Source organism: Oncorhynchus masou, chromosome 5, assembly GCF_036934945.1.
Source record: "Oncorhynchus masou masou isolate Uvic2021 chromosome 5, UVic_Omas_1.1, whole genome shotgun sequence".
NCBI lineage: Eukaryota > Metazoa > Chordata > Actinopteri > Salmoniformes > Salmonidae > Oncorhynchus > Oncorhynchus masou.
In genome coordinates this window covers 67,203,473-67,217,070 of record NC_088216.1, presented here as the reverse complement: position 1 = coordinate 67,217,070, position 13,598 = coordinate 67,203,473, and the positions used below count along the sequence as shown (strand labels likewise).

The 13,598-nt window shown below is 42.4% G+C and overlaps 1 protein-coding gene across 1 annotated transcript in view; it reads right to left on the bottom strand.

Moving 5' to 3' along the window:
- Nucleotides 1-362: 362 nt before the first annotated feature.
- Nucleotides 363-13,598, bottom strand: part of synpra (synaptoporin a) — a 37,403-nt gene continuing 24,167 nt past the window's right edge. Inside the window, exons 3-6 of the mRNA XM_064956299.1 lie at nt 1,948-2,075; nt 1,197-1,395; nt 804-995; nt 363-710 (exon numbers count right to left, since the gene is read on the bottom strand). Coding sequence (XP_064812371.1) covers nt 453-710; nt 804-995; nt 1,197-1,395; nt 1,948-2,075 — 777 coding nt within the window. The 3' untranslated portion in view covers nt 363-452. The remainder of the gene's footprint in view (nt 711-803; nt 996-1,196; nt 1,396-1,947; nt 2,076-13,598) is intronic.

Genomic DNA, 13,598 nt, shown 5'->3' with positions numbered 1-13,598 from the left:
AATTGTAGACCACATTTCTCTTCCACGACAGTACAAACCAGTTTGAAAAAGACGTTTCGTTAAAAAGGTCTGTGGCATTGCACGTAGCACAGAAAAAGATCAACTGTAAACAGACTCAAGCCACAGACAATACAACATTCACGAAAACAACATCTAAAAACGTAACTAAAATCTAGATTTTGTACAATACTTCAAAATACAACGCGTGGAACTGTATCAATCGACAACTTACCTTTTCTGGCACCAGAGTATTTTTACCTAAGAACTGCATGTAGGTCATTTGGACACTTTTTTTAATGTTTTGCACAAACAGGACACCAACAACATGATGCATCAGAGGATCAAACTGAGCTAGCCCCTCATGCCCCCTCCCTCCCTTCAACCCCTTCCTTCCTTAAACCCTGATTGAATTTGCCCTTATAGAACACTGATGTGCCAATCAGACTGCAAGGCTACATCTGATTGGTGTAGGAGGTGGGTTCGCCCACAGGACTGTATTCTGATGCCTGCTCCCGGTCTCCCTGGCCACTGTAGCCTCCTGACTGGTCGAAGCTGCCCTGGTTGTAGGGCTGCTGCTGGCTGAAGGTCGCGGCCTGTTTTTCGGGTGGCGCTCCAGCGTACCGAGCAGGTCCTCCCTTATGCCAGCCAGTCTCCTTGAAAACAAACCAGATGTTTCCTGCCCACAGGACGAAGTTTAGGAAGCCAAACACCTGGGGAGAGACAGAGTATATCACAACAAAACAAACCATACATGTGGAGTGTGTGTTGTGGTGTGGTAGTGTGTGGTTCACAGTCTGTCGTACCACAGAGGTGTTAAGGCCTGACCAACGGGGTCCTTGCACTGAGCCACACTTGTTGGTCATGACCTTACAGGCAGATATGAGCTCCTGCACCTCATCTGGATCTGTGGCGACCTTGACGTCCGACAAGGCCTGGGCCCAGGCCGAAGAACTGACCAGCCACATGAAGGCGAACACCACGGTCACTATGAAGTCCTGAGAGGGGAGGGGGACATATTACTGAATAGTGATCAAGTTGCTGTTTGCACAACCAGCAGATGTGAAAGGTGCAGGGACTGGGTACATTATACAAAATATATTGCAGCATGGAAGCAGTACAAACACATAGCATACTATCTTATTCAAAAGGAAATATAATCAGTGAAGGTTTGAACACGGAAAAGGTGAGCAGCTCACGATGAGAGGGCCTCGGTTGTTCTCTCGGTACTTGTTCTGGAAGAAGATGTAGACTATGGTGGCCATGAGGGAGTAGAGGAAGGCGAACACAGCAATGGTGACGAAGAACTCAGCTGAGGAAGAATAGTCCCCAATGAGGAAGAGACTCTCCCTCCTCCTCCCATCACACAGCGGAGCCTCAAAGGACACCTGGTGCAACCTGCCACAGAGTGGAGAAAAGAGGAGTCTAAAACACCTGTAGCCACTCTTTAAACAATGGAGAGATAAGTCTGTTAAAAGACATCAACAGACTGCTGATGATCTTATTTTGTGTGTCTTGAGTGAATATTAGCAAAGCGACCACTGAAAGCATTTTAGACATCTTGTCTGGTGCTAATCACTACCCCTTTGTTTGGCTGCATAATAGCTTTCAGAGTGCCACACAGATGGATCTTAATTGGCTCGACTAAATCTTGCATATGGTGTTAGAAATTACATCTGAAATTGTCTCAAATATTATCCCGCTAGGCTGGTGTTGAAAAGCACATGCGTGCAAGCACACACATACACACAGAAACACAGACAGCAAAGGAATTTGAATGAGGAGCAACAGAGTTGGAGATGCTCCTAATCTCTTTGGGTTCATTAAACATTCATGGGGCTGCGCTGGAAATTGAGAAAAAATACCTGTAACCCAAATGTGCTTGTCCTCAAGTTGCATTACTATTATGTGTCTTAAATGTTACTAGAAAGTGTCTAGAAAGGGTCTTACCTAAAAGGATAGGCAAAATCGATGCCAATACTGAGGTTGCTGCTGGCCTTGTCAAGCTGACAGTCAACGCTAACCCGCAGCTGTCCACTGTAGCCTCCACATGTTGCAAATGCAAAAATGGCAAAAAGCTGTTGAGAGACAAACAAACAAAAACAACAAAATGATTGAATTGGAACTCTGTTCAGGAGTAATTAGCCTGATTATTTAAAGACCCAATGCATCTGTTTTTTAAAATTATCTCAATATCAAATAATTTCTGGTTAACAATTATATACATGTACCTTACTGTAATAGTTTTCCATTAAAATAGTCAAAAATAAACAATATTAGCTGTTTAGCAGAGGCTTGGCAGAGGCTTGGAACTGTCTTTATTGGTCCATTAAAGGCCTAGTGCAGTCAAAGATGAGATTTTTCCTGTGTGTTATATATATTTCCACACTGAGGTTGGAATAATACTGTGAAATTGTGAAAATTATGGTCATGTTTTTTGTGTAAGAGCTGTTTGAAAAGACCACCTGAAATGTCAGCCTGTTTTGGTGGGATGGAGTTTTGGCCTGGATGGTGACATCACCGGGAGGGAAATTAGTTAGACCAATAAGACAGAGATCCAATCCTCTCTGCCAATAACAGCTGATTTTCAGTTTTCCCCTAACTAGTGTTAGCGCAATGATTGGAAGTCTATGAATATCTGCATGCTGCTAAAGCTAGTTAGCATTGGCTCGTGAAACTCCACGACTTCACCTGATTCTGGGGAAGTAGATAATGGGCCTCATTGCCAAAATCCTGAAGTATGCCTTTAACTGAAAATGATTTGATATGGAGATTAAAAATGGCTGCATGGAACTTATACCGCAGGTGATGTCACCAGGCAAGACAAAACTCCAATCATGCTAAATCTGCTGGTTAGAAGGTCCTGTGTAAATTGTACTTTCTACCAGCAACTATGAGGAAATAACACTGATCAAATTTGTTCACACTTTTACAATGTTAGTTTCATCAGCTGTTGTACAATATGATACAGAACACAGGAAAAACAGCATTTTGAATGCAATGGGCTTAATGACTCATCTGTTGAAAGTCTGAGAGGGTATTGTGATCACTAAGAACACAAGGGCCTTGTTGTAATTTCCTCCCAATTATTTATGCATCCATCAGTTGATAAGTCAAAGATAAACAAGAACACCAAAGCGTGCAGATCTAATCCCTCCCAAGGATTGTGTTGGTCTTCCAGCAGGCAAAGCAGTGCTCAATTTCAATTAGGCCCCCTCCCACACATACAGGTAATTCATATCCAGCACCACTCTCTCTGTGGTGGATTCTCAGTTAGACAAAGAGGCAGTGACATGGCTACGGCTACTGACAGCAATGTCTGGAGTACCCACCCACCAAAGAGTGAGACAGGTTGTGATAGCGAGACAGGCAGAGAAATAGGGAGAGAGAGAGAAAAGAAACCATTTTCAACGTGAACGACCTCTGTAAGTTACAGGCCTGATGAAGTACATTAGCCAAGCACTGAGAACAGAATGGGCTCATACTGAGAGGTTAGGCCTCTCACTGCCTGCTTGCAAAACTAATACAAAAGCAAAGTCTCATCATGAGTGGGAATTAGATTTCAGTAGATGACTCAGATGCCAATGTTCCGTTATGAAACAAACAGACACAGAAGAATTATTAACACTTGGACCTGGACCATTCCAGCAAGGATAATAGGGTAACAACATGCGGCATAAAAAACATCTGACAATATCAATCGCTCAAATCAGCTATCTGCTCCTTCAAGCTGTTCCCCATTCTCATTGAGAGTAGCTACAGCTATAGTTCCAGAAACGTCAGGTGTCTGGACACATAACATGCAATAACAAAATACATTAGGTTTCTTTCACAAGACACCCATATAGCAGACGGCAGTCATTAGTACTGTACTGACAGACTGGAGAGAGAGAGAGCAGTCAGCGTGACAGAGACATCCTCTGTAGTCCTCTTGCGCCCAATGATGACCTCATCACCCGCAGACTCAAGAGAAATTCCTGGACATCATTAGACTTCCGCTCCACTTGGCATGCCCACAATAGGACCATAACTTCTCCTCTCCCAGGGGTGGCTGTAGAGACTGTAGACCCATCTCTGAACAACGACTAGTGCTATGGAGACATGCATACACTGCCACACATACACATGACATAACATGCATATGCACATACATCAACAAACACACACACACTTGTCTAGTCTGTTGGCTGAAATATATATCAGGTTGTTTCTATGGGGAACCTCCAAACAGAGCCTGAGAAATAATTCCCATGCTGCAACTGAGCCAAACACTCGACTACCATGAGAACTAGGAAACTTAGATTCACATGTATAAGCACTACTCATCCATAGTCTCATTTTCAGCCCTGCATCCAGAGCTCTGGGAGCAGTAATAGTTATCATTAGCAAGCTCAAATATAATTTGTCTGCGCAGACTGAATGATCCTCTATGTCTAACGTTTTGTTGAAATGAACCCACCAGTAGTAGAGCAGAGGAAAGAAGAGAAGGGAAGGATTGAGAGAGGCTCACTGTAAAGGGTGGCAGGGTAGCCTAGTGGTTAAGAGCGTTGGACTAGTAACCGAAAGGTTGCAAGTTCATTTCCCTGAGCTGACAAGGTACAAATCTGTCGCTCTGCCCCTGAACAGGCAACACTGTTCCTAGGCCATCATTGGAAATAAGAATTTGTTCTTCACTGATTTGCCTAGTTAAATAAAGGTTAAGAAAATAAATGTTATCTTGGTCGACCGATGAGGGTTTGCAGGCTGTAATTTCCCCCTACTAGGTGCACATTTGTTTTTGCCCTAGCACTACACAGCTGATTGAAATAATCAAAGCTGGAATTTGTATTTATTTGACCTTTATTTAACTAGGCAAGTCAGTTAAGAACAAATTCTTATTTTCAATGATGGTGGGTTAATTCCTGTTCAGGGGCAGAATGACAGATTTGTACCTTATCAGCTCGGGGATTTGAAATTCTAACCTTCAGGTTATTAGTACAACACCGGTTACTTAACCACTAGGCTACCCTGCCGCCCCAGCTGTATAGTGCTAGGGCAAAAACCAAAATGTGCACCTGGGGGCCCAGGACCGAGTTTGGGAAACCCTGGGCTAGAGAGAGCAAGACATGATGGAAAGGCTCATCACTGCCTGCACTGAGAGAGGGTTATTAGTAAGCTCTTATATCTAGTCACTTCAAAGGACAACACAGGCATTTCTCTTCAGAAAGCCATATAGTGGGACAGCAAGTCAAACCAGGAAGATAATGTAACAAACAGCAGGTAGGGAAGTGAACCCAGGTCTCTGGCGTGAAAGGCAAACACCCTAAACACCACGTCAATAGGGTTAACCCACTTGGTGGGAATTGTAATGTGGCTCATACAGCGAGGATCGCTACAATATCTTACAGACCAATGTGAAACTGATGCTGGATTGAACACAAGTGTCGCACTAAGAATTACACATCTCCATTTACATTGCATCAACTTTAGTTGATCATGCAGAACATTACACAGCCTAATCACTCTGTCAACTTATCTAAATCTCAACAATTTTGCAATTATTTCTTAAGGGAGAGGCATGGTATTCTCTTATCATTAGGACCTCAATGCTGAAATACATTTGTTGAATTTCATTAAACATTTTGTAACTGAATATCTGACCACACCTAATCAACTGCAGTATGTAGAGTGTATGAAAATGTAACTTACCGGTGCAAATATAACCATACACATTTGAAAAGAAAATTACAATCCAACTTTGTTACACAAAATGTTTTCTAGTAGCTCTCACTCTCATCCCGTGAAACCGAAGAAGATGCTCCCCAGAGACTGAACAGGGTTGTGTGTTTTCTACCTCTCTCTCTTTCTCCCTCCCTCCCTTTTTCATGAAGTAAAACAACGAATATTGTGAGAGAGAAAAGTGATATGAAAAAAGCAAGAGACACGGGATAAAGAGAGAGAGATATGGATATCTCAGCTATATCAGCTTCTTTATTCAGAGTGTGCTCTTCTTACCCCAGCTGAAGATAGGACTCCTCACACACACACACACACACACACACACACACACACACACACACACACACACACACACACACACACACACACACACACACACACACACACACACACACACACACACACACACACACACACACACACACACACACACACACACCTAGCCTTAATGTACACAAAACCATACCACAGGAAACCCCAGAACATGCCATAAACAACCTCACAACATCAATAACCTACACAACTACAACATTCTGAGCACCACCAGCTAACGTTCTCTTCCAATGACATTGATGTACAGTACCAGTCATAAGTTTGGACACACCCTACTCATTCAAGGTTTTTCTTTACATATTTTGATTTGTTTAACACTTTTTTGGTTACTAAATGATTCCATGTGTTATTTCATAGTTTTGATGTCTTTACTAATAATCTACAATGTTGAAAATAGTACAAATAAAGAAAAACCCTGGAATGAGTAGGTGTGTTCAAACTTATGACTGGTACTGTAAGTGCACAGAAACACCACTCATACCAGACCTAAATGAGTCTGAGGAAATGCTGCCATTAGAGAAAACAATATCCGTAATCACAGACCCAACAGGGAGAGTTTCATTAGACAAGAATTATAATTCTGTAGCAGTTGAGGAAGACCAGCTAGAGTGGGGCTGGACCCAGCAACCCTGCAGTAACAGGGCAATCACACAACCTACGCCATAAAGATCCAGACCTCTTGCCAGTGGCTGTACTACGCTTACGTACAGAGGTGTTACAGAACTGTGATTTCTAAGATTGAATCATTTAGGGAGATATCAGAGTTAGTAGGGAGTGGGGTAAGAAGCCATTTTTTACAGGGAAATATAGTATTCTTTCTAACAAAGATGTCTCCATATACACTACATGGCCAAAATTATGTGGAGACCTGCTCGATGAACTTCTCATTCCAAAATCACGGGCATTAATATGGAGTTGGTCCCCCTTTGCTGCTCTAACAGCCTCCACTCTTTTGGGAAGGCTTTCCACTAGATGCTGGAACATTGCTGCGGCGACCTGCTTCCATTCAGCCACAAGTGCATTGTGAGGTTGGGCACTGATGTTGGATGATTAGGCCTGGATCACAGTCTGTGTTCCAATTAATCCCAAAGGTGTTTGATGGAGTTGAGGGCAGGGCTCTGTGCAGGCCAGTCAATTTCGTCCCCACCGATCTCGACAAACCATTTCTATATAGACCATCTTAGGCTTTTATGCGGCTGTTCGGCCATGAAAACCCATTTCATGAAGCTCCCGACAAACAGTTATTGTGCTGACGTTGCTTCCAGAGGCAGTTTGGAACTCGGTAGTGAGTATTGCAACAGAGGACAGACAATTTTTACTCGCTACTGCACTTCAGCACTCGGCGGTCCCGTTCTGTGCGCTTGTCTGTCCTACTACTTCGCGGCTGAGCTGTTGTTGCTCCTCCACTTCACAATGACAGCACATACAGTTGACCGGAGCAGCTCTAGCAGGGCAGAAATTTGCCAAACTAAATTGTTGGAAAGGTGGCATCCTATGACAGTGTCACGTTAAAAGTCACTGAGCTCTTCAGTAGGGGTCATTCTACTGCCAATGTTTGTCTATGGAGATTGCATGGCTGTGTGGTCGATTTTATACACCTGTCAGTAACGGGTATGGCTCGAATAGCCAAATCCACTAATTTGAAGACGTGTCCACATACTTTTGTGTATTTCAGGATGTTGTGTATCCCTGGAAATAATCAGAATTAATGTAAACAATACAGTTTTGAAAACATAGCTTGTCCAATAAATGAGGTTTCTTGGCACAACTTATCCCAGGTATGGGTCAAATTAAGCTGCAGGACAGGGTAAGTTACACTGCCTACACATTTCTGTAATGAATGAAATTGTAGGGACCGACACCGGAGATGAGAAGCAGGTACGGGGAGTCAAACATTTAATCAGGAACAGACATGAAACAAGACAGGAGCAGCGTCAGCACACGGGTATACAAAGACAAATAACAATCAATGCAGAAGCAGGGAGCAGAGCAGGGAACCAGACAGATATAGGGAAGGTAATGGCAGATATGTTTGAGACCAGGTGAGTCCAATAATCTCTGATGCGTGTGATGGGGGGAAGGCAGGTCTGCGTAATGATGATGGCAGGAGTGCGTAATGCTGGGGAGCCTGGCGCTCAAGCGGGAGCAGGCATGACAGAAATATTACCAGTAGCTTTTAAAAACCATGCATTTCCTTATTTCCCAAACACAATTCAACACAATCACAATAGTTTTTGTCTTAATCATATTAAGCATATTTTAACACAGGCTTAACACCTAGCAAACACGTTGTACTTTTGTTTTTACACTTGTAACTTAGGCCAGGCCCTGTTGTTACCTCATATCCTAGCGATAACGCCTAGCATTACGCCTTGGAAGAAAACACTTACATTTTCTTAACTTGCCATTGGCGCAACATACACCATACCATTGGCTCAGTTTACCCCCAAGGCAAAGATTTTGACTATATTAGCCCACACAGCTACAATGATGCACTTTCATGCTAGGTTCAGGACCTTATATTGAAGCTTATAGAAACTCCAACTGCTAAATAGAACACTCTTATCTACTTTGGTTTATACGCAAGCATCATGAAACCTCTAACACAATCAATTAATTTGACTTGTTGAAAATACTTTTTTGGGACCTAACTTGCTTACCACTTTTTCCATGTGGTTTTCTTCCTTCACAGACTCCATTAAATGATGACTTCTTCCTAAATATTTGGTCAAATTATAAATTTTGTGTATGGTTTCCTAGAAACAACTTCCCCCTTTTGCTCAACTTACAACACTCTCCCCTACTGGAGTACCTTAATATTCATCATCATCATCATCATAATAATAATAAAACTTAAGGCAGTTGTTGGTAGAATGAGAAACAATAACATTTAATGTGATTTAGCACACATCCTGTCCTTATAGTAGTAATGCAATAGCTTTTTGTGCTCCTGAACCCTACGGCCCAGGGGACTACAGCAGAGGAGGCTGGTGGGATGAGCTATAGGAGGACGGACTCTTTGTAATGGCTGGAATGGAATTAACGGAATGGAGTCAAACGTGGTTTCCATATGTTTGATGTATTTGATTCCGTTCCAATGATACTTCAGCCATTCCAATAAGTCCGTCCTCCTATAGCTCCCCCCACCAGCCTCCACTGGATTTCAGATATAAAAGGGTGGCTGAATCTGCTTTAAAAAGAACAAAGAAAGTTTCAGGAAACTAAAAATTGTCCTTCATCTGAGGCCAGGACTAATGGGGTGTTACCAACTCTATCTGGGACTTTAGGGAGAAATCACAGGCTGTGACAAATGCAGGTCTGCAGTTTAATATCGCATAGGTTATCATTGCCATTGTAAAAATACAAACCCTCTGTGGCAATGGTAGAAGAGAATCCTACAGCTATAGGGGAAAAACTGTGGTTCTGTGTATTGATTGGTATCGGGTATATTTCATGACGTAATGACAACTAAATTAAAGACAGAAAGAAAGCAAATGTCCCCCTCCAACATCACAAGACCATCTCTTTCCTAGAACCAACGAGGGAAACTGAAAAAAAGGGCGTCCACGGAACACATGAAACTTGAATCAGGAATCAACAAATCAGACATCGGATGGAAGAAATCAGAGAGAACTGCCCAGAACAGAGTGGGATGGACACTTGTTGGATTATTACTTTGTTTCTGCCTCCATAGTTTGAAGAAAGTATATTGTACTACTTCAGATATGCACTGCCCAAAAAAAACGTTGATTTCATGTATTCATTTGTATCTGGTATATTTCATGACGTATTGACAACAAAATTAAAGACAGAAAGCATGCAAAACATCAAACATCCCTTTGAAGGAACATCTCTCTTTCTGTAGTTCTCCAGTGAGATGCTTTTTAATACCTATGAAAAGGTATATAGAAGTTAAACCTCATGAGACAGATTAGTGTTAAAAAACTGGACTTGGCAGCTTGGAGGAACTTATATCACTCCTAGTAGTCTACACCACTGCACATAGAAGCTATGCTCCAAAATCAGCCTTGAACATCATCTATCATCTCACTATCTGTCTCAAACCAGGTACAGTATATGTATCCAGATCCAATGATACATTATGTAACACATTTTCTCTGCCATCACATTACAATCTACCTCCCATGAAAGTACAGAAGAGAATGACCATTAGCTGCTGTGGGCCTGCAGGTCTGGAATTGGAGGTGAGGGCCGAGGGCTGAGGGCAAAAGTTATGGAGCCTGGGGAAAGAAAGTGTGTCAAGCTCTCCTCCTACAAAGATATTGATCTTGAAGAAAGTTTTTCACAATGTATAATGAACAAGGAGGTTTTCTTGGTTTAGAGTAACAGATGAGTACAATATTTTGTAAACAGAAGGAGAACTAGCTACATCCCAAACATCCCCTTTTACTTCACCCTGGCTGCATCTTCTAATTGAAAAACGTATCTTCGAGGATGTCAGGAGGAGAACATGTGTCACGGATCAGACATACTCTCCAAAAGCCCCCTCCAACATCACAAGACCATCTCTTACCAGGAATCCACAAGGGAAATGGAAAAAGAGGCCGCCCACGGAACACATGTTGATGAAAGGTTGAATCGGCCATCAACAAAACAGACATAGGATGGAAGAAATCAGAGAGAAATGCCCAGAACAGAGTGGGATGGACAGCAGTGGTCCATGGCCTATGTTCCCTGAGGAGCGATGGGCCTATAACTTGTTGGATTATTACTTTGTTTTTGCCTCCGTGGTTTGAAGAAAGTGTGTTGTACTACTTCAGATGTGCACTACAAAGATGCATCTCAATAGTTATTTCCTTGTATCCTCTCCGACATACACACTGATCTGAAAACGTATGACTGTAACAACTGCTCGCTGAAGGAGGGAAAAGAGGTACAGTGCCTTCAGTAAGTATTCAGACCCCTTGAATTTTCCCACATTTTCTTAACCTTAAAATGTACTAAATAAATAAAAATAATCAGTAATCTACACACAATACCCCATAATGTATTGTCCTGAATCTTTGTCATAGGAATCACTCAGATTGCCTGCTTCTGGAGAGGGGACGATATTTCCTGCATCAAAATGGGTGCTCAGGCCTTGGGATCAGTCGATGTGATGACGCTGCAGAAGCGTGGGGGACGCACAACAAATTGCAGCCTGTACCAATGTTCGCTCTAATTCTTTTCGGCACTCAGCAAATTTCAGGTCCGCTGAGCGCAAACTTGAACATTGTGAACATTCTGTGAACACTGTGGCTGTAACCACCTTATGTTCCAGTTTTAACAGTGGCCAAGTAGGCTCCTATGGCTATTTAATCATAATGTAGGCCTACCAGAGTGACCAGTAGTGCAAAGTACTGAAGGAAAAATACTTTAAAGTAGTACCTAAGTAGTTTTTTGGGGTTACTTTACTTTACTATTTATATTTTTGACAACTTTTACTTCACTACATAACTAAAGAAAATGATTTACTTTTTACGCCTTACATTTTTCCTGACACCCAAAAGCACTCGTGACATTTTGAAAGCTTAGCAGAACAGGAAAATGGTCCAATTCACCCACTTATCAAGAGAACATCCCTGGTCATCCCTACTGCCTCTGATCTGGCAGACTCACTAAACACAAATGCTTTGTAAATTATGTTTGTGTTGGAGTGGGCACCTGGCTATCCGTGAGTAAATAAAAAAACAAGAAAATGGTGCTGTCTGGTTTGGTTAATAAACAAAACAAAAATAATAATAAACGTCCCTTTTTCAGGACCCTGTCGTTCAAAGATAATTCGAAAAAATCCAAATAACTTCACAGATCTTCATTATCAAGAGATTAAACACTGTTTTCCATTCTTGTTCAATGAACCATAAACAATTAATGAACATACACCTGTGGAACGGTCATTAAGACACCAACAGCTTACAGACAGTAGGCAATTAAGGTCACAGTTATGAAAACTTAGGACACTAAAGAGGCCTTTCTAATGACTCTGAAAAACACAAAAAGAAAGATGCCCATGGTCCCTGCTCATCTGCGTGAATGTGCCTTAGGTATGCTGCAAGGAGGCATGAGAACTGCAGATGTGGCCAGGGCAATAAATTGTCATGTCCGTACTGTGAGACGCCTAAGACAGAGCTACAGGGAGACAGGACGGACAGCTGATCGTCCTCGCAGTGGCAGACCACGTGTAACAACACCTGCACAGGATCGGTAGATTCGAACATCACACCTGCGGGACAGGTACAGGATGGCAACAACAACTGCCTGAGTTACACCAGGAACGCACAATCTCTCCATCAGTGCTCAGACTGTCAGCAGTAGGCTGAGAGAGGCTGGACTGAGGGCTTGTAGGCCTGTTGTAAGGCAGGTCCTCACCAGACATCACCGGCAAGAACGTTGCCTATGGGCACAAACCCACCGTTGCTGGACCAGACAGGCAAAAGGTACTCTTCACTGACGAGTCACGGTTTTGTCTCACCATGTGTGATGGTCAGATTTGCGTTTATCGTCAAAGGAAAGAGCGTTACGCCGAGGCCCTATAATTAATTTAAAATTCCTTAAACATCCTCTCAATGTCATCTGCGTTTATTTCCAGCAAACTCTAGATCTGTATCTAGGATTACAGGGACTCTCCACAACTATATTCAATGTGCGGGACAAAATTGAGGCTATGATTAAGAAGTTGGAGCTCTTCTCTGTCTGCATTAATAAGGACAACACACAGGTCTTTCTATCTTTGTATGAGTTTTTCTGTGCAAATGAACTCAAGCTTATGGACAATGTCAAATGTGATATAGCGAAGCACCTGTGTGAGTTGGGTGCACAATTACACAGGTACCCAAAATGGATGAAACAAATAATTGGATTCTTTATCCCTTTCATGCCCCTGCCTCCAGTCCACTTACCGATATCTGAACAAGAGAGCCTCATCGAAATTGCAACATGCGGTTCTGTGAAAATTTCATCAGAAGCCACTGACAGACTTCTGGATTGGGCTGTGCTCAGAGTATTCCGCTGTTAAGACACTGATGCCCTTTGCAACCACGTACCTATGTGAAAGTGGATTCTTGGCCCTCACTAGCATGAACACTAAATACAGGCACAGACTGTGTGTGGAAAATGATTTAAGACTGAGACTCTCTCCAATACAACCAAACATTGCAGAGTTATGTGCATCCTTTCAAGCACACCCTTCTCATTAACCTGTGGTGAGTTATTCACAATTTGCGATGAACAAATAAATATGTAAGATGGTTAAATAAAGAGCAAAATGATTGATTATTATTATATTATTATTTGTGCCCCCGTCCTATAGGAGCTCTTTTTCACTTCACACGAGCCGGGTTGTGACAAAAACTCACACTCATTCTTATGTTTAATAAATGTTTCGTATAGTGTGTGTGGCAGGCTTACAATGATGGCAAAAAACAACATTTGAGAGTGAGCTGACCCTGATGCTAGAGGCGGTACGTAGCTGGAGGTTGAATGTTTGAAGGGGTACAGAACTATAAAAGGTTTGGGAACCACTGCACTGCACTACACTATACTAGTTTGTT